Source organism: Salminus brasiliensis, chromosome 20 (assembly GCF_030463535.1).
Source record: "Salminus brasiliensis chromosome 20, fSalBra1.hap2, whole genome shotgun sequence".
In the NCBI taxonomy this organism is placed as follows: domain Eukaryota; kingdom Metazoa; phylum Chordata; class Actinopteri; order Characiformes; family Bryconidae; genus Salminus; species Salminus brasiliensis.
Window position 1 is genome coordinate 21,368,833 of NC_132897.1, and position 20,080 is coordinate 21,388,912.

At 41.7% G+C, this 20,080-nt stretch overlaps 1 protein-coding gene and 1 long non-coding RNA gene across 2 annotated transcripts in view; both read left to right on the forward strand.

The window, feature by feature from the left end:
- The first annotated feature begins 738 nt into the window (after window positions 1-738).
- Window positions 739-4,103, forward strand: LOC140542292 (uncharacterized). The gene has a single exon (XM_072665215.1). The coding sequence runs from the start codon at window positions 747-749 to the stop codon at window positions 1,563-1,565; it is 819 nt and encodes a 272-aa protein (XP_072521316.1). The 5' UTR covers window positions 739-746; the 3' UTR covers window positions 1,566-4,103.
- Window positions 4,104-4,262: 159 nt separating this feature from the next.
- Window positions 4,263-20,080, forward strand: part of LOC140541976 (uncharacterized) — a 40,073-nt gene continuing 24,255 nt past the window's right edge. Inside the window, exon 1 of the long non-coding RNA XR_011977969.1 lies at window positions 4,263-4,470. This is a non-coding gene — a long non-coding RNA (uncharacterized lncRNA). The remainder of the gene's footprint in view (window positions 4,471-20,080) is intronic.

Below are 20,080 nucleotides of genomic sequence, written 5' to 3' on the forward strand. Positions count from 1 at the left end.
TTAGACAGCAACCATGTGAACTCCACTGGATGACACATATATTTTCAGATCCAGTTCAATTTTCAGTTCTGAGGTCAAGATTTAGTTTAGATGGTTTTGACTATTTTGTGTTAAATATGGACAGGACACGAGGATTGTCGGTCAGTGCCGATATACAAATCTGCTGATGTCAACATGTAACTGCTTATAAAATGTAGAAATTGGACCGGATCTACATGGATTGACATTGCACAGAAATGTGACATTTATTTTTTATAGGGTTACCAATATGGTATGATATTTTAGCACAGTGGTGTTGTGTGCAATACGTCAATACATCAAGCAAAAACCTTTTTAGATTATTCTTCACTTTTTGACATAATGTGAATCTGACAGTTGTTCTGTACATTGTGTCAAATGTTAAATTGCCCAATAGAAATACTCCAAAATGAGTCAAAGTAAGGTAAAATATATTTTTACTCTGACTTCCATTAAAAGCTAAGAGTTTTTTACTGTAAAGTTGCTGTTTTGCAGATGTCAAGTTTTGTAAATTATCTTTTTTTTTTCTTTTTTTCCAAAATATTGAAAATAAATACAATATAATCCCTATTTATATAAAAAGCTAATTGTTTTCTTTATTATTTTTCGTTTACAGTGTGTGTAAAAGTAACACATTTGTGTAACTTATAACAGCAGTAAAACTGGACGTGGCTGTTGAACGGTTAAAGCGGCGCATGCGCACTCCTCGACGTCGTGGGTAAACAAGCATGGCAGCGCCGAGGAGAAAGTACTCCATGGAGGAGAAGCGCAGACTGCTGGAAATGTATGACCAGCTTCCCCGCATGAGCCAGAAGAAGGCAGCGAGTCGCCTGAACATCACCCAGTCCGTGCTGTGGACCCTGCTCCGAAACAGGAGCCTCATAATGAGGGGCGATCAGCAGGTCCGCTGCGGGAAAGTGCCGAGGCTGGAGGCCGCGCTGTGGCGCTGGATCGACGGCTCGAGGAGGGAGGGCGCCTCGGTCTCAGACCTCATGATCCACAGAAAGGCGATGGACCTGGCGATGCGTATGGGGGTTGCGCACTTTAGGGCGAGCCCGACCTGGTACAGCGGCTTTAAGAGGAGGGAAAGGGCGGTGAGGGACATGTACCACATTCATACGGACGAAGCCGAGCAAACGCAGAGACCAGAGCCGGACAGTGCACCGCAACCTGCCGATGAAAGCCCCCAGCCTCAGCCCCAGCCCCAGCCTCAGCCCCAGCCCCAGCCCCAGCCTCAGCCCCAGCAGGACAAAGAAGTGGGGGAAGCGGCCGTAGGGCCTGAAGGCCATGTGGAGCAAAGCCAGCTGCTTGCAGTAAAACCTGAACCCACTGAGCCCACCGTGGTCACGGCTGAAATCAACGGGGGCATGCAGACCATCACAGTGCCCTCTCTGTTCCAGATGAAGGAGGCTATGAAGACTTTAGCCACGGGCTTGTTGTACAGGGGCTTCTGTGACTTTAAGCTGCTCCACCAGTTCGAGAAGGAGGTGGCTAATGTGGTGAAGCGGTCCATGGCTCAGGGGAGTCAGGACAGTTTCCTGGCCTGATTGAATGGGGCCCAGTGGACAGCTTTGGCATCAGTGGCTTTATGTAACCTAGTTTATATGAGTGCAAAAAAAAAAAAAAACACCAACTGACCACTCTCAGCCAATGCACTCCTTTTATACCAGAGTTTCTCAACCCTGGTCCTGGATGCACCCTGCCCTGCACATTTTAGTGGGTTTCCCCTCTCTGAAAGGGCTAGATGATGAGCTGATGATGATGAGTTGAATCGGGTGTGTTGGGAGATGCCTTGTGCAGGACAGGGTGCCTTCAGGACCAGGCTTGAGAAGTTTGTCCCTTGAGTTTCTTTGGCGGGTAGAACTTCCAGTACTCCAGGGGGCGATGGAGGACACATCGGGGAGGTGGTGTTTTACTGATTCTACTGGAATGTAGAGGAGCTGCTGTATCATGTGAATCTTGAATTTGCTGTCCTGTCATGGTGACCCCACAGCATACTAGCCTTTCAAGGCAGCTTGAACATTCAGCATGCTGCTACTTATTAAGAGCAAAACTCTGCCAATACTGATGTGATTCCAGCAGCAGTGTGCATCCCTAGTGTCGAGGAACTCCTGATTCTGCAGAGCTCTAATCACAACCCTGTTCAGGGCCTGCTACGTTAACCCCCAACAAAATCCATTTTTGGATCCACAAAATTTCAGCCCAGTTATTAGAGCAGGGATGGGAGTCACGGGGGCTCAACCGGTGAACCACCAGGTTTAGTTGTTGAAGTAGAACAAGGAATCACAGGACATATGTGTGCATCTGTGCATAATCTAAACCCTGGCCCACTTTTCTTCCTACTGTACTAATAGGATGCAGCTAGGTGCCTGCTTTTAGTCCTAGCTCTGTGAAGTCGTGCGGCCTTATGTAATCAACGTAAAGCCTATATTAGGAGCTCTGGCTCTAATCAGTATTTTTGTCAATGAGGGGGAAAATGAATGTCATTTTAAAGAAATGTTCTCCTGTGGTAACCAAAAATGCTGGATGTTTTGTCCTGTGTATGTCTCTCCCCCCCCCCCCCCAAGTCCACTGGACCCTCTAAAACGTGAGCCTGTTAATGAGACGACATATGTCCATTGCACAGCCGTTTTGTCTCAGCGTTCCTGAAGAGGGACATAATGAGGTTTGCGTATGGAGGTTTCCAATAAAGAAAGGAGGAAGTCAGGATACATGCAAAATTTTGAATATATGTCCCCACCAGGTTTCTGTGGGGGTACTGCCCCTATACCCTTTACCTTAACACTGCAGTATACACCGTTTTGAACATTACTGGATGAGTTTGCAAATGGGTTGTACTGTTTCGCCGTTGTCAGGATTGATTTACTGCAAAAAAAAAAAACTGCCTTGTGATTTACAACTGAGATTTTAATATGGACTCAAGCTTATAACTAACACTACATACAGGCTCGCGCTATGACAGACTTTTTCCCAAGGCACTCATGGACATCTGTGGCGATGTTTGGGATCTCCATTTGTGTTCTAGTACAGCATTTCCCAAACAGTCCTTGGGGCCCAACAGGCGATTCCATGCTGATGCTCTAACCTGAAGTGTTGTAAGGATTATCTGGAAAACTACAAAGATATGGAGCTGTCAGGTGGGCCTCCAGGACTGGGTGGAGAAACACATTGCCATGAAAACAGTCATACCATGCGAACCTGTAGGCCTTGTAGGTGAAAAAACTAATGTCTACACCAGTGTTCACTGAAACTCTCCGTGAAATGGGCACTAGAGGTCGCTGTTGGCCTCAGTTTGAATTGTTGTTATTTTTATTTTATATTTTTTATAGTTTAATACACACACACACTCCTCCCTCACCAGCAGGCATGCCAATTTTCAGTTTTTACACCAGTTTTAGTGAATGGTTTTAGTCCTTTGTACTCACACACATGTAAATGTTTAATTATATTCTGATACATTTTCACCCTTTTTTATTCGGAAAAAAGAAGAATGGTGTGAAATTAAATGTCAGAGTATTTGTTTTAAAAGCTTAAGCTGCGCACACATACTGTGCCTTGATTGATATGGACAAAATATCACTTTGCAGTGTAGTGTAACAGCCTTTATTGTGACCCTTTTTGATTATGGATGTTTAGTCTGCAGAATCTATGAATCTTCAGGGGGGGTTTTTTCAGCCTCTGAGATTTTCTTGAATGTCTGGTACAGTGTGAGGGTCAGTACACCCACTGCAGCACAGGTGTTTCTAATGTTCCAGCTGTTTTTGTTTAACCTTTCCCGGACCACACTTGTCCTAGGGAGGGGTGCTTGCGGTAAATCTGACTCACTCCTAAATGGAACACATCAACGTATTGTGGGCTTTTGCAGGAGCCTGATGATTAACCTGGACAGGAGTACAATATTTAAAAGCTTTTGGTGAATGTTACAAATGATGTTAAGACCTTGTAATGACCACTACTGCCTTCTGGATAGGCCGAACTGGTTGTAGACTCTCTTTGAAACAAGATAAAGTGAATAACAAAGAATAATCCCATGGTGGTTCTTCTGTGGCTGTACCAATAAAATGAATTTTACAGAACACTAACAATGATGTTGTTATTATTATTATTATTTATTATTATAATTGTTTATATGCAAATGATCAGATGACGTGAAAAAAAAAAAAGAAAAACACATAAACAAATAAACAAAAAAAAACGCCCAGCCCGCTAGGCAGCCTGTGTTGTCTGTATCGGCAACAAGGCAGAATTACCAACCCCCCATTTCAGGAGCTGTGTGTAGCCTGATTTGCATAAACATGAGTAATTTATGAATAATAAATGCCCCTGTATTCAGCGCGATCCATTAATTTGCATATCACCATGCCACTACAGTTATTTTTTTTTCGTGTGCTGTGCTATCATGAAGCACTAAGAAGCTGCATTAAAACAGAATCAAAAGAAGTGCCGGAAAAGGTGAGTATTTAATACCTTTTTCCCCCCTTTTTGTGTCTCTCTGTTTTTTTCCCTCTCTTGCTCTCAGACAGCGATGTGCCATTTGAACATTTTGTGACTGTTTTTAATTGCCGAACGGATATGGGTCCGACCAGGCGTCGGTTGGTGTGTGTGTGTGTGTGTGTATGTCGAGGTGCTTGTCAGGATGTACAATACCTAGCATGCATATGTGCTTTCCATTGCATAAACATGAACTTCTGCTGCATTATTGATGAGGTGGTGGCTCTCCTATATAGATAGCCAAGAAGATGCCCAGACCAACAGACGCACAGACAGACAGACTGATGGCTTAGGTTTATTCTCTTTTCCCTTTTTTCTCTTTTTTTTGATGCTAGGCGTCTTACTCAAAAGATTCTTCAAAGATGTTGTCAGATGTGTGCAGCCCTGCCGCTTGAACCGGCTGTCTGCATCTCGGTGTGTTAAAGAGGGTTTCGTGTAGAACCCTGATGAGTGACTTCACTTCGTGTGTTTGGACAGAGCGATTGTTGATGGATGGCGTTTACCTCCTTCCACCTTATGTGGTCGCTCCCTTCTGAATTGGAGCGAGGTCATTTGCATGATCTATTTGTCATGCGGCAGCAGGTTCTCCGGTGTCAGCAAAGCCTTTAGTCCGGCGCTGTGCATCCGCAGGATTTGTAGATTTGATGTAATAGTGGCTATTTCCCGAGCTGCCGCCGGATGCAGATTGGGTCCAGTAGGGTCTTGCCAGCTTTTGTGTTATTGAGGAGTGAGAAGGAGACTGGCTCGCTGGTTCAGGAGCCTTATTTTTGCAATCAAATCACGTTGATAATTCTGTAAGACCCCTGATGGTGAGTGGTATCAAGCTGGTCGATGGATGGGAAAGATTTGGTGGGGCGTCCTGATCCAAGCTTGCCCTTGTAGATGTTTAAACCTTGTTTCATTTGGATTCTCGCACCAAATTACTGGTACCTCTTATTTGAGGTGGCCCAAATATGGGGAAGCATATTGACTTATGCATTAACTGAATTCTACGCTCTTGAAAACCCTGGTTCTCAAATGGTTCTTGGATGGTCTTTGGAATCCTGGGGGGGGGGGGGGGGTCCTTGCTTAACCGTGTCCACTTGAACCTATGGGTCTTGAACCAAGTGTGTTTGAGTAGGAAAGGCTCCAAAATATTCTCCATGACTGGAATTGGTTAAATCTGTTCTATAACCTAGAACATCATGAGTTCTTTAAAGTAATAGTCCTCAAAACCTCCACATGAGCCACATTCTTGCTCAACACATGGCCAACTATCTGTAAGGCCCTAAGGACCAGCTATAAGAACCAGCAGGTTGATTGAAGATCCATCCGTTGAAAGGTTCTTAAGGGAACTAATCATGGTTCATCCATGGCATCACTGCAAAGAATAATTGGTGCCTTTACTTTAATATGTGTAAGGTAGTCATTTCACACTCTGGTCTTCGAATACCCCATGTTTGAGAGTTCTTTTGGTTCTGAGACACTTATATCCACTTCTGTTGGAGAAGTGCTTGTTAATTAGCTAATTTATTGGATCAAGTTTGTTGGGGGGGTGGGGGTGGGGGGTAAGGTGCAATAATGCACAGGGAAAGGATGCTTTTGGATTGAGAGCCGCTGCTGTAGGGAGGAAACGCAGCGAGCGCCACAGGAGCACTCCATGCATTACTGTCACCATGATGAACAGCTGTCTATATGTGCGCCGACACGCTGCCTTTGCCAGGAAATCAAAGACAACCGTGTTGTGACAGTGCTGAATCTCACCGTGAACTCTAATCAAATCAACAGCGCTGTGATAAACTTGTGTAGTCGGGCGTAGTGTGTGTAGGGTGTTTTTTTTTGTTTTTTGTTCCTTTTATCAGCATAAAAATGTATGTTGTGCGGAGGTGGCCAAAAGCAGTCTCTCTTTATCAGGTGAAATTGACATATCAAGTTTGATCCCATGTCTTCTGATGATCCTGTGAGTCATTGTGGTCTGTGATACGCAAATGCTGTTTTGTTGCCCTGCGTCATGGCAACGCCCGGCATGGTGTTTGAGTGCTCAAATGCGATGCCTGTTCTGAGCATCTTTATAATGGATGTGATCCAAATGCGATGGTGTAAATAATTATGAAGGATCATCATTCCACCTTCAACAGTAGACCAGGGGGATATCTCTCAAAGCAGGATTTCTCAGTTTGGACAGGGTGCTTTAAACCACACTCAGAAAGGTGCTACAAAGGATTCATTGAGTGATTCCATAGAAGAACCATGTCTGTCTAGAAAATTAAAATGTGAATTTTAAGCACGTAGTCCTTTACGAAAAAAAATAAAAAATAAATAATAATAAAAAAAATGAGGAGGCATCTCAAGAGTGCAAAGTCAAGCCTGCCCATTAGGAGAAAAGCTGAAGAACGTTCCTATTGGACAGTCCCGAAGTGATCTGGCTAAATGAGAAATCCTGCTGTGTGAAATATCCCCCTGGTCTACAAATATATGTATTATTATGGGCAGTATGGAAAAAGTGTTACATCACAATACGATGTAGTATGGTCATATTGCTTACCTTTCAATATGTCTGTAAAACGGATACTGTACTGTGTGCAAATTTTGGGCAAAAATCACATTCGAACAGATTAGATGTGATTAGATCACATTAGAACAGATGCAGGCCAGAACATAAATACAGCAACAAGTAACAAGGATTTCTCATTTTAAAGAAAGTGGTGAGATCTTGGTTGAGAGCTAGTTTGGAGAACATAGCTGGGTTTAATATTTTTCCTGGACGCCCCCAGCCAGTGCATGAATTTCACCTGATTTAACAGCATTAAGCACTGATTAACCAAACCAGATGATGGATGATAACTATAAATAATACTAGATAATACCAGTATTATCCCATAATCTTTGTAGATTTTTTTTACTGCTATCTGCTATCTGCTATCTTAATGTGCACATGCACAGTAGTCACATCGCAGGACGTGCAGTGTCAAATGACATTGTTTAAAACATTTTGCTGCTTGATACAAAAGAAACATTCCCACTGTTCTCATTTTGAATGACATATCTACCAGATGCAGATTATACCTGCCCAATATCATTTAGTGTAATCCAATCCTGGGAACACAGAAGGCATTAGTAATATCTTGACATGTTGAATTACTGACTTCTGGAGAAATTATATATAGAGAGAGATATACAGTGCCCTCCATAATTATTGGCACCCCTGGTTAAAATGTGTTCTTTAGCTTCTAATAAATTGAGTTTTTTTCTAAATAATATAGGACCACGATGGAAAAAAGAGTAAAATCCAACCTTTAACTCAAGTGAATTTATTCAGTAGGAAAAAAAATCCCACATTAAGAAATAATTGTTTAACATCAAATCATGTGTGCCACAATTATTGGCACCCCTGATGTTAATACTTTGTACAACCCCCTTTTGCCAACAAAACAGCACCTAATCTTCTCTTATAATGTTTCACAAGATGGGAGAATACAGATAGAGGGATCTTTTACCATTCCTCTTTGCACAATCTCTCTAAATCATCCAGCGACCTGGGTCCTCTCCTCTGCACTCTCCTCTTCAGCTCACCCCACAGGTTTTCAATGGGGTTGAGGTCTGGGGACTGAGATGGCCATGGGAGGAGCTTGATTCTGTGTGTGGTGAACCATTTCTGGCCATATGTTTTGGGTCATTATCTTCCTGAAAGACCCAGTGACGACCCATCTTCAGCTTTTGGGCAGAAGCGACCAGATTTTGTTTTAAAATGTCCTGGTATTTCAAAGCATTCATGATGCCATGCACCCTAACAAGGTTCCCAGGGCCTTTGGAAGAGAAACAGGGCCACAGCATCACTGATCCTCCCCCATATTTCACAGGGGCATGAGGTGCTTTTCTGTATACTCAGCTCTTGTGTTACGCCAGACCCACTTAGAGCATTTGTTGCCAAAAAGCTCTATCTTAGTTTCATCTGACCAAAGCACACGGTCCCAGTTGAAGTTCCAGTACTGCTTAGCAAACTCCAGACGTTTGCATTTATGATTGTGAGTGAGAAAAGGTTTTTTCCGTGCATGCCTCCCAAACAGCTTGTTGGCATGCAGATAGCACCTGATGGTTGTTTTGGAGACTTTGTGACCCCAAGAAGCTACCATTTGTTGCAATTCTGTAACAGTGAGCTTTGGAGACCTTTTTATTTCTCCTATCATCCTCCTCACTGTGCGTGGTGGCTAAATAAACTTCGTCCTCGTCCAGGCTTGTTTACCACTGTTCCAGTTGTTTTAAACTTCTTAATAATTCCTCTGACAGTAGATATGGACAGGTGGAGGCGAGTTGCTATTTTCTTGTAGCCATTGCCTGACTTGTGGAGTTCAACACACATCTGCCTTACTTGAATGGTATGTTCCTTTGTCTTTCCCATGTTGAAGAGAAATGGCCTCTGTGTCATATACACATATTTGTACCCCAGGGAAACAGAAAGTTGTGAATTACTAATTAAATGTTCCTACATACTCTGATCAACTTCGTAAACTACTGTAGAATTGACAGAAATACTTTAATTACATTTATTTCCTAAAAAAAAATGTTAGGGGTGCCAATAATTGTGGAACAGGTGATTTTATGAAGAATAATACTTTCTTAGTCAGGGATTTTTTTTTTCCTTTAAAATTCACTTGAGTTAAAGGTTGGATTTTACTCTTTTTTCCATCGTGGTCCTATATTATTTAGAAAAAAACTTTATTAGAAGCTAAAGAACACATCTCCAATAATTATGGAGGGCACTGTATATGGAGAAATTATATATATATAAAGAAAAAGAAATAAAGGTTTTTTATGTATAATATTAATTACCACAGTTGCCCAAAACATTTACACAGTACTGTATGTAATTTCCAAAATTTTTGTATTGATGTACCCTAAATGTGCCCATCCTTTATAGTAAGTGAATGCTAAAAGGCTTAATTTCAAGTGCAATAGTTCTGATCATGCTTGACCATGTTAACGGCCACAGATAGATTTGAAGGAGCAGTTCAGCAAATAATCATAATTACACAATTTTCCTCTTAGCAGTCGATGGGCCGATGTTTGGGAAGGTTGCCTGTTCTGTTTTGCACTGGAGCTGAGCCTAATGTTGCAATGAGTAATAGACTCCACACCAGTTCGTTTGTTGCAGAGGTGAAAACAGCTGTAACCATCATCCACAGACCTGTATTTTGTTCATTTTGTTCATCTGGTCATTTTCATAGACAGTTCATACAGTGTGAGAAACCACAGAGGCCTGTTTGTCGGCTTAAAAGTGTATGATTCGAGGTATTACTATTTTTAGGATGGGTGTAATGATTTTTTGGTGTCAAAGCTCCTGAGATTTGCCTACATTGGCTTCCCAGGTAAAACCTAAACAAGCACAGTACGTGTATCTTGCAGCTTGAATAGGTTCCTGATGAGGGAAAACATTTGCACATTCGATTTGAGACTAAACTACTCCTTTTAAGATGACGTAGCTCCTGATGTGTTGAATGCGATTAGACGGCACCAACTCAAGGACCATACAGGACTATCTAATCTGTACCGTCACACCTCCACCCCAAACAAACACACTCTGCACCCAGTACTTACCTACTGGAACTCCTGTGCTCAGTCACACAGCACCCACAAAGACTTCTCACACTGCTCTTGTATTCGCACCTATACAGTGTCTTCTGTAAACAATGAAAAGATTCCGATTATATCGAACCTGTTCCATTAAACCAGTGCAGTATTGTACGTAGAGAGTATGTATAGTGTATATTACATGTGCATGTGTATTGTATAAGTTAATGTAAATAGAGTAAATGTGATTTCATACAGATACAGATACCGACATCTGATGACCACCGGCATTTTGTTGATACCAGTATTGATAGCATAATAGTATTATAGAGTATTATTTAGTATTCATTTTATTAAACTTTTATAAGAAGCTTTCCAACAGTAATGATTTTAGTATTTAGTAGATTTAGTATTTGGCAGTGGTGTGGGTTTTTTTGTATTTTATGAGTAAACATCATGCTGTCAAGTTTTGCACTATACAGTCTGCACTGATTATCTAGTAACATTGGGACCTGTTAAGGGCGAAGGTATGCATGTTAGGCAGCAAGTGAACAGTCTTTTATTTTATTGTAATTCTTGCATTAAGAAAAAGAGGTTTTGAAGTGTGAAATGCTTGTTCACCATATTCTCTACGTGATCCAGGATTTAGCTCGGTCCAATCAGAATCTGCATTGCTACTGCTTCTGCATGCAGTAACACTGATGTGTGTTATTCTTGTGTATAAATGAATGAATGAAATGTTGAAATTTAGAGCAGTAAATGAAAGCCAGCACAGGAAAAGTGAGTGTGTGTGTGTGAGATGTTTTGATGCTGTGTTTGTGGCATTATTATTATATTATTATTGGTGTCAAATCTCTTGAGATTTTACTTTTTAGAATTCATTTTCCAACAACAGTTGAATGAGGACAATTGTAAAATCTTAGAAGCTAATAGATTTTAATGTCTCCATTAATTCTAATGGAGGAGCAGCTCTCTCCCTCTACACAGACACCAGCATGTGATACTCAGCATTGAAAATGTATATGTGTCGCTTTGTGCCGAGCTCTCATATGAGCGTGCTGATACTGTTAGGCTTTTCGACATTGAGTCACATGCTAAACCTAGGATTTAAGGCTTCAAACCAGATTAGAGCAATTAGTAGATTTGAGACAAATGGTTTTAATGATTTAGAATGAGACGTACTAAACACTGGCAAAAATATTGTGTTAGGGCACCAGAAATGACTGGCTTTGTTTGTTGTAGCAGTGCTGGGATTCAAACTCACAGTCCCCTGGTTATACAGGCCAAACTGGAGAATTTAAGTATAAAAACAACCTAACCTTTAGCATAGAAATAGCAACGTTATAGTGCAAAATAAGTGTAATACAAATAAGTGTTTACAAATAAGTGTTTACAAAATAATACAAATAAGTGTTTATGAGGAGAACTAATGAAAAATAAGAAGATTAATTATAATAAACAGAAATCTAAATGCCGAGAAGGCACAGTGCTACAGTATGTGTAGTATTTAAAATGATTTGGTTTAAGACGTTTGACAGATGATATCAGTAAGTGAAGGACTGTTCACTAAAGTCAATGAAATATCAAATAAATGAATAAATATATAATAAAAGTCTAAATAAAAGTAAAGTTCTATTTACACCAGTTCTCACTATTTCTTTATCTGGCAGACCCTACTTTAATGTCACCTGAGAATGCAAAATTGGTCCAACCAAGAAGAATACACAAGGTTCTTCATGGAACCAGAGATAGTTTTTTTTCTGTAACACTGCTCAAATAACCTTTTTGTAGCATGTTTACTATATATCTTTACAATATTTTTAATAGTGTATGTGTGCCATAAGAAGGGCTTATGTGTGTACAGATAATGTTTTTGTTAAAAAAAAAAATGAATTTTTAAATCAGTAAAATATTATTAAATATTAGCAAATATGACTAAATATTACACGCCTTATCCCTCTTTCGCCGAAACTCTGCCTGGCTTCAGTTGCACATCTTCAGCACGGGGCAGGAACAAAAGAAGCAGCGGCGCATCCACACTTCACCCACTCTTTATGCAAAATTAATGCATCCGCCCCACGACAGCGTACTTTAATTTCTCCCTTTCGTTTTTCTGTTGCCCGTTGCCATGGCAGCTACAGCAGGGACAAGTGCAGCTCCCCCCGCGCACCCGCTGAATTACGCCAAGCTCATCAAGCCTGCATGCAGACGAGCTGGCACCATGCCATGGCTGAAAAGGCACAAGGCGTGGACAATGCGTCGTATATTAAAGTCGCACTTGCTGCCCAGGGATGGCCGGTGATTCATTTGCAGGAGGTTCGTCATGAAGCGCACTCAGTCATCTCATACATCAGGCCATAATCCTCCTATATAAAAGGACCCTTCCCACATCCCAGCCTTCTGCGATCAACTGCACAAGTGCACTAAATGTGGAGTACTGTATATCCACTGCTCATATCTTTAACTGTATATATTGTATAGATGTCTGCACATTAAACAAGCGCTCAAAAAGTAATGATTTTTGTGTTTAGTCAATTTTAGTGTTTAGCAGTTCATGCTGTCAAGCATCATGCTGGCAGGTTTTGCACAATACAGTCTGCATTGATTATCTAGTAACATGGGGACCTGTCAAACGGTAAGATATGCATGTTAGGCAGCAAGTGAACAGTCAGCTCTTGAAGGTGAGGTGTTAAAAGCAGGAAAAAAGGGCCAAGCAGAAGAATCTGAGCCACTTTGATAAGGGCCAGATTGTGATGGCTGGACAACTGGGTCGGAACATCTACACAAATATTTTTCTGGTATGCAGAGGTCAGTATCTACCAGACGGGCTTCAAGAAAGGACAACCGGTGAACTAGAGACAGGGTCATGGGCCCGTCCGACCTCGTAGAACAGCCACTGTGGCACAAACTGCTGAAATGTCTTAAGGAGTCCTTGCCTCGACAGGTCATGGCAGGTTTTGGTGGCACAATATTAAGCAGGTGCTTTAATGTTATGGCAAATATTTAGCTACCTTCCCTCAGACGTTTACACTAACCATAATACACCCTACATGATCCATACAGTTACTACAGCCTTCAGAAGTCCTTGCTTGGCTGAATGGGGTGTGTTAGATCTGGGTTTGGAGGTAACACCTGCAGGAAAATAAATATATATATAATATATATATATAATATATAATATATATATATAACTTTCATCCTAAGCTAATTTGAAGAGATTTCATTCCAAGTAAGAGGTTTATTTTTTATTGATCCCACCGTGAAATATTTACCTGTAAAGTGTAGTTGGAATTTTCAAATTATGTCAAACAGCGGGAAAAGGCCAATGACTATATTTAGTATGCAAACATGTAAAAGATCATAATAATAATAATAATAATAATAATAATAATAAAATGAAAAAAAAACAACAACAACAAATTTAAATGACATTTTCCCCTTTATTTCCTGAATTTAACATAAAGCCATAATTACAACACACTGTTGTAAGGGTTCAGTCTATGCCGCCAGTCACCAGCAGAGGGGCAAGGCAGTGTAGTAAGAAAGCAGCTGGGAGCAGCTCTGAAAACTCAATTTCCCAGAACCCCCGCGCTAATTAATGCTGATCACTGCTGATCAGACACACCTGCTGGGCTCTGCATAAAAGCTCTCCCAAACAGTGGCTCAGTGCTGCACCTTTGTAGAGGGGCAGACGGTACTCACAAGATCAAGACAAAAAAAAAAAAAAAAAAAAAGGGGGTCAAAACAACCAGTCTTACGAGGAGAATTATAGGTTTAAAGTGTGAGCTGAACCAAGGGCTCGGCTCACTGTCCTAGATTAGTTTATTAATTTCTATAAACAAGTGTTTTAGTTGCAGCCTTATTCTCAGCCCCTAGACTGAGGGTGATTTTTGTTGAGCTGTTTGTTTGTTTACCTTTTGGGTATGCCATTTTGTGTGTCCTTTGTTCCCGCCTTTTTTTTTTCTTTTTTTTTTTTCACACTCCTAGGAGGAGTGGTTTTTCCACTTCTTTATACACCTCCCCTGTAATGCAGTGGTAACATGCTGCCATTTGGTTCAGTGGGTTCAAATCTGCAAAAAACACCAAATAACCAAATCTTGTCCCCTGTTAACTTTGCTCATTTTCCTGATAATGCTGCATACTGTGCAGAAATGTGTCTCTATAGACAATGCAGCTTTTATTAAGATTTAGAATATCACGTAATTTGATAGGGGCCCCCTCTGCAGACATGTTTACAGAAGTGTATGTAGATGTTAAATCTGTAGCAAGTCAAATTTCTTGCCAAATAAATGAACATTGCATTCTAATTCCAATATTGGATAAAAAGAATTGGCAGATGGTGTGTGTCATTTTGTGTGTGTGTGTGTGTGTGTGTGTGTGTGTGTGTGTGTCAGTGATATGTTGGGGAAGACAACAGGCAGATAATTTTTTTTTTTTCGGAAAAGTGTCTAAAAATATGGGGGCTTTTTGTTGTTGTTTTTTTTTAATAAGGCGGGAACAGCAATAGGTTGGCGGCTTTTCGCCGTGGAACGCCATTGGCTTCCACTGAGCATCGCGACAAAAGGGGATTGCAGCAGACGGAGATGGCGTCACACTTCCCTGCCCGGCAATGACCATGTTGCCACCCAGATCATGTTGACTACGATGACAAAGTGTGTGTGTGTGTGTGTGTTCTGCTTTGTCTGCCAATGGAGGAATACGTCTGTGAATTCAGGTGTGGAAGCGAAATGGTTTAGGTTGGCATTACTTGCCCAGCCCCCCACAACACACACACACCTTCACTAGCTCAGCAGCATGCTTCAGTTTTACCCCCCCCCCCTCCCCACCACCACCACCACCCCCTTTCTAATTGACCTTTGTGTCTGCCTCTCGTTCATTTCCACACTCTCTCATTTGCATGGCAGCGTTTGGCGCATCTCCAGCTGCACGCAGCGCCGCAAAATGAAAAACACAGACCCACTTTACGTGACTCGCATTCTGAACACGCCACTCACCGCTGGCTCTCCGCACACACTGTTAAACTGAATTAAACAGCTGACTGTACTGTAGACTGTAGACGAGGGGTGGGTGATCTGTCAGAAATGCAACATCCCAATACTTGAAGACATTTTCACATACGTACAGTACTGTGCGCCCAATTTCTTTGATTTTGCATATTTGTCACCATTTAAATGTTTTAAATCATCCATCTAATTTTAATTCAGCTACACTGGAGGGCTTTTAAGCATGAACTTCCCCTTTAATGTCTTGCCACAGCATCTCCATGACATTCAAGTCAGAACTTTGACTTGGCCAGTCAGGAGGACTTGCTTGTGTGCTTCGTATCATTGTCCTGCTGCATAACCCAACTGCACTTGAGCTTTAGGTCACAAACTGATTTCCTTTAGGATTTTCTGATGGAGAGCAGAATGCATCTTCTCAGCTGTGGTGTTACCAGATTTCCATCTGGGAGTGGCTGTATGTAGCGTGGGCTAGTGCCTCCCCATAAAAATACGTTAACTAGGTTAAATAATTTATATTTACTGCATTTTGCTGACATTCCCATCATTAGGTAGTGTTATATATATATTTTGGGCTTTCTCTAAAGCTGCTTTGTGACATTAGGTTGTAAAAAATGGCATACAGATTAACTTGACTTGGCATGTATTGTGGTGTGCTGGTCCAGCCAAGGAAGTTAAATCACAAACTGATGTTTTAAGAGCTGTCGGCATGCAAGAAAAGTCAAAAAGTTTGCCTAGAGGAGAACATAGAAGGGTGTCCTATCCAACCTAGGTAAAAATACATTATAGCCTGCACTGATTTCATTTGTTCATTTTAACAGTAAGTTAAATTATATAAAAATAACACAACCCACACAGATGCAACATACAGAAATACTTTGGGTATTCTAAAACATTATGCTCAAAAACTAAAACTCCCTGAATTTTCAGTGGTTCTCTGGGTGGGTAAAGGCCATCCTGTGCCCCCCATAGCTACGCCACTGTTTTTTATTTTTAGTTATTTTATTTTTGGTCCCAAGTTCTACCTTCTATAAAAGTAAATATAATGGTATCTGCTCTGGCCTTAACAGATATGTATGTAATAAATCAGTGTAGTATCACTAATATCTAATACCACGTGTGGGCTAGAGGTGTATAAAGCCTCCAGCACTGAGCTGAGGAGCAGTGGAACTGTGTTCTCTGGAATGATGGTTGGTGCTCCATCCAAGGCTTTTGGGATGAGCTGGGGAGTTTGAGAAGAGTTGAGGGTCAGGTGGGGTGGTGTTCCTCCTACATCCTGACCTTAGTAGTGCTCTTGTGGCTGAATGCAATCAAATCCTCACAGCAACGCTCCCAAAAAATCTATTAGAAAGACAGTAGACAGTAGTTCCTTGGACAGTAGAGACAGTTACTCCAACAAAAGCTGGATTACCTCTCTTTTTAATACTTTTCGATTGGGCAACGAATGAGCAGATGTCCCAATACTTTTTGTCCATTTTGGTTGGGTGGAGAAAACTCCAGTTTCTTTTTGATTTTATTCTTCTTGACCTTACAGAACTTTGTATGGTAAGAGCAAAGCTGCTAAAGCAAGTCATAACCGGCTTCTAAGACATTTAAAGTAGCAGCATTCATGAATTATGCGTTCATTATCTTTTGATAATGCAAGGTTAAAGATCAGTTTATGCTGAGACCTATTTAGAAAGTATTGCGGCGGGACTGAATATTATCAGCACTGGCCAGCACAAGGTGCTTGCCTCCATGTTGTGAGGCTGAGGTTCACCCACATGGAATCGTTCGTAATCTCAGACATCTGTCCCTGATTGTTTACGTTATGAGACGTCTAGGTTTGCCAAATCTATCTTCCGACGCTTCTCGTTCTGCGTGCGCTTTCCAATACTGACGTGTACTTCTGCTATATCTGCTGGTGTGTATTTATTTCGTGGGCAGTCGAACAGCAATCAGAGATTGAGTTCTGCCATTCAAAAGCTATCTCTGCATGGAAGAGGGGGAGGATGGGAAGGGACGGGAAAGTGCAAGCATTCATGTGAGAATCCAATCCTCCACAGTACACAGCCCCCGCAAAGCCTCCAGAATGACCCCTTTATATCAATGTAGCATGTCCGCTAGCTCTGCGGATAGCCAGCCTGGTCCTGAGAAATAGATGCATGTCCGGCCCTGCTTAAGTAACGTGTGGCCTGCTGGCATGCTGTTTTGGGATTCTTGCCCTCGGAGTATATGTGTGTGTTGTTGGCACAAAGATCCCCACTGTAAGATAAATACCACTCATTAAGATCACTAACACTAAGGCTGCATGGACAAAATATAATCTTTTGGGTCGGGTCTCTATTTTTGGGCTGATTCCTTTTTGAGATTCTGGTCCTTGTTGACATTCCATCACACAATTCCTGTAGACAGGAGCTCTTTTGTGCTTCCAAATCTGGCCACGTTTTATGCTCTACCACACCCAAAAGGTGTTCTACTTCTATGTTCATAAATCTGGTTTGACATGCCTTTGCTCTGTAGAACATTGCTGGAACATTGATTTGTGGCAATAGGCCCAAAGGAGACTCCCCAACTGTCCAGTGTTGATGAGCCTGTGCCCACATACACACTAGTCTTCTACTGTTCTAGCTCCTCCTCCAGCTCCAGGTTACATGCATTGTGCATTCTGAGATGCTTTTCTGCTCACCACAGTGGTTCTCTAAGTACTGAAGCATTTCTATCACTTTGAACTAGTCTGGCCATTTTCCAGTGACCAGGTCAGCAGTTCTAGAAACACTTAAACCAGCCCATCAGCAGCCGAAGCCTGAGAGCTCCCTCCGGGTGGGTAGGTAGCTCTCACTTTTCCCACATTACTTCAGTGTGATGCTGGCTGGCACAGCCGATGGATACCCAGTTGCCTGCTGACATTGCATTGGCAGTGGCAGAGGCAGTGGCTGGTTGCGCATGTGTTGGAGGAGGCACGGGTCAGTCCTCGCCCTCCCAGTACTGAGCATTTGATGTGATTGGGGAGAGTACCAACAAGTGGCTTGGGTAATTGGTGATCTACAACTGGGGAGAGACACACTTTCCCTATTCTGATGGTTGATGTAAACTTTATGATGCAGGCCTGTATCGGCATGGTTTTATGCACTGCCACACGATGAACTGATTTAGATATTTTCTGAAAAGAGTAAGTGTAATTCAGGAAAGAAATTTAAAAAGGATATAACTGAACAATGACAATTTTTTTTAAACATTAAAAATAATCATTTTATGTAGCAGGAAAGAACGGTACACAACTGTAGAAGTAGATGAATAAAGATCATACTGAGCCTGTTTTCTGGGGTTTGTGTAGTTGTCTGTATAATTGGTCTTTTTCATGATCCTATGATGCAGTTGTTTAATGTTCCAGTGGAATTGTCAGTGACAATGCTATATTCACATGGAACATTGTATTGTAATTTCATTTTTCATAACAACAATAACACATCTTCATATTACCCACCCTCGGCTTCATCCAAACAGCTAAAGAACATCTAATGGCTCAAAGCCTCCATGTTTCCATTCTCCCAAAGGCTCATATGATTTGTATAGTGTGAAGCTCTGCTTAATGCTATGACTTATATTTTGGAAGTTGGCCAATGTGTGATGTGCCTTTTGGTATTTGTGTTTGTGGTCCGATATACACTAAATATCAAAATGTATGTGCACACCTTCAGTTTCCCCACGCACGCACATAGCATATTTTAGTCCCTGTAGAGAAGTATTGCCAAAAGAATAGGTCTCTCTGCAGAAGATCAACATGAACGCATTGGTACCATGCCTAATGCCAGGTGTGGGCTCGAGAGGTATAAATCCTCCAGCTTAAATGATTGATGGTTCTCCATCCCATACTGTTGGGATGAGTTTGGGATAAGTTGGGGTGGTGATCATCTAACATTCTGACCTCACTAACGCTGTTGCTGAATGCACTTACATTCTCAGAGCAGTGCTCCAAAATCTAGTAGATTGCATTCCCTGGGCAGTAGAGACAGCTACTTTAACAAAAGCAGTAGACTCTCTTTTTATACCTTTGATTTAGGAAGAAACGAGCAGGTGTCCAAATACTTTTGTCCACACAGTGTAAGATCCCTAGTGTTTTAGATACCATTCTTGGGTATGTTTCACTCTATCCCTTTTATTTATTATATTATAGCTGCGACCCTGATCATTGTGGGCTTGAAATCTAATATGAAATCTAATATTTTCCATGTCGAAATTTGTGAAGGAGCCTAATTTCATCTGGAATAGCAATACAGAAAAATGTAACATTTACAATGGCATAATCATGTAAAATATTCATGTAGATATTCCTACAGTAGTCCATCATTTAAAGCAATGTGTGCAATACAGACATAACAGCAATACGTGTAATTGCCAGGCAGCCGACACACTCTGAGGAGAGCGCCGAGTTCCCAGCACCAGCACACCACACCAATCGATGCCTGTGCCGGCTAACATTGCTTAAGAGTGATGGTGAGAAAGTGCCATCTACCCATCCGGAGAGAGAACAGCCAATTGCACTCTCTCTGACTCTGGGCGCTGATGGCAAGCCAGCATGGCTCGGGATTTGAACTCGTGACCCCCGGGCCATCATGGCAGCGCAATTGACTGCTGAGACTCTCAGGGTTTTCGTATTTTTCCCATCCTGATCATGAGGGGTTCGTAGGTGAAGTGGTCCGGCATTTGAGAGATCTCGTTTACAGAATGTTGATTGGCTGAAGGCCTCGAATGATGAGTTTTAGATTCTTCCAGATGAGTTTACTATAAAATGGTCCAGTTAAATCTGATAACTGAAATGGTTTGAGATGGTAGGGGCTGTTTTAGCTGGTCCTGACCAAAGTTGGAGTCAGGCAACATGCTTTAGGATCCTGTGGTTCAGGATGGGATTGATGCAGAGTGGCAAGTAGGAGAATATTGTGAACTACAGAAATAAATGGAGATGCCTTATAAAGACCTTGTGTGCCGCTCTCGCTGCCTCTAAGAATCTCTCTGTCCTAATTAGAATATGAGCACTTGGTCAG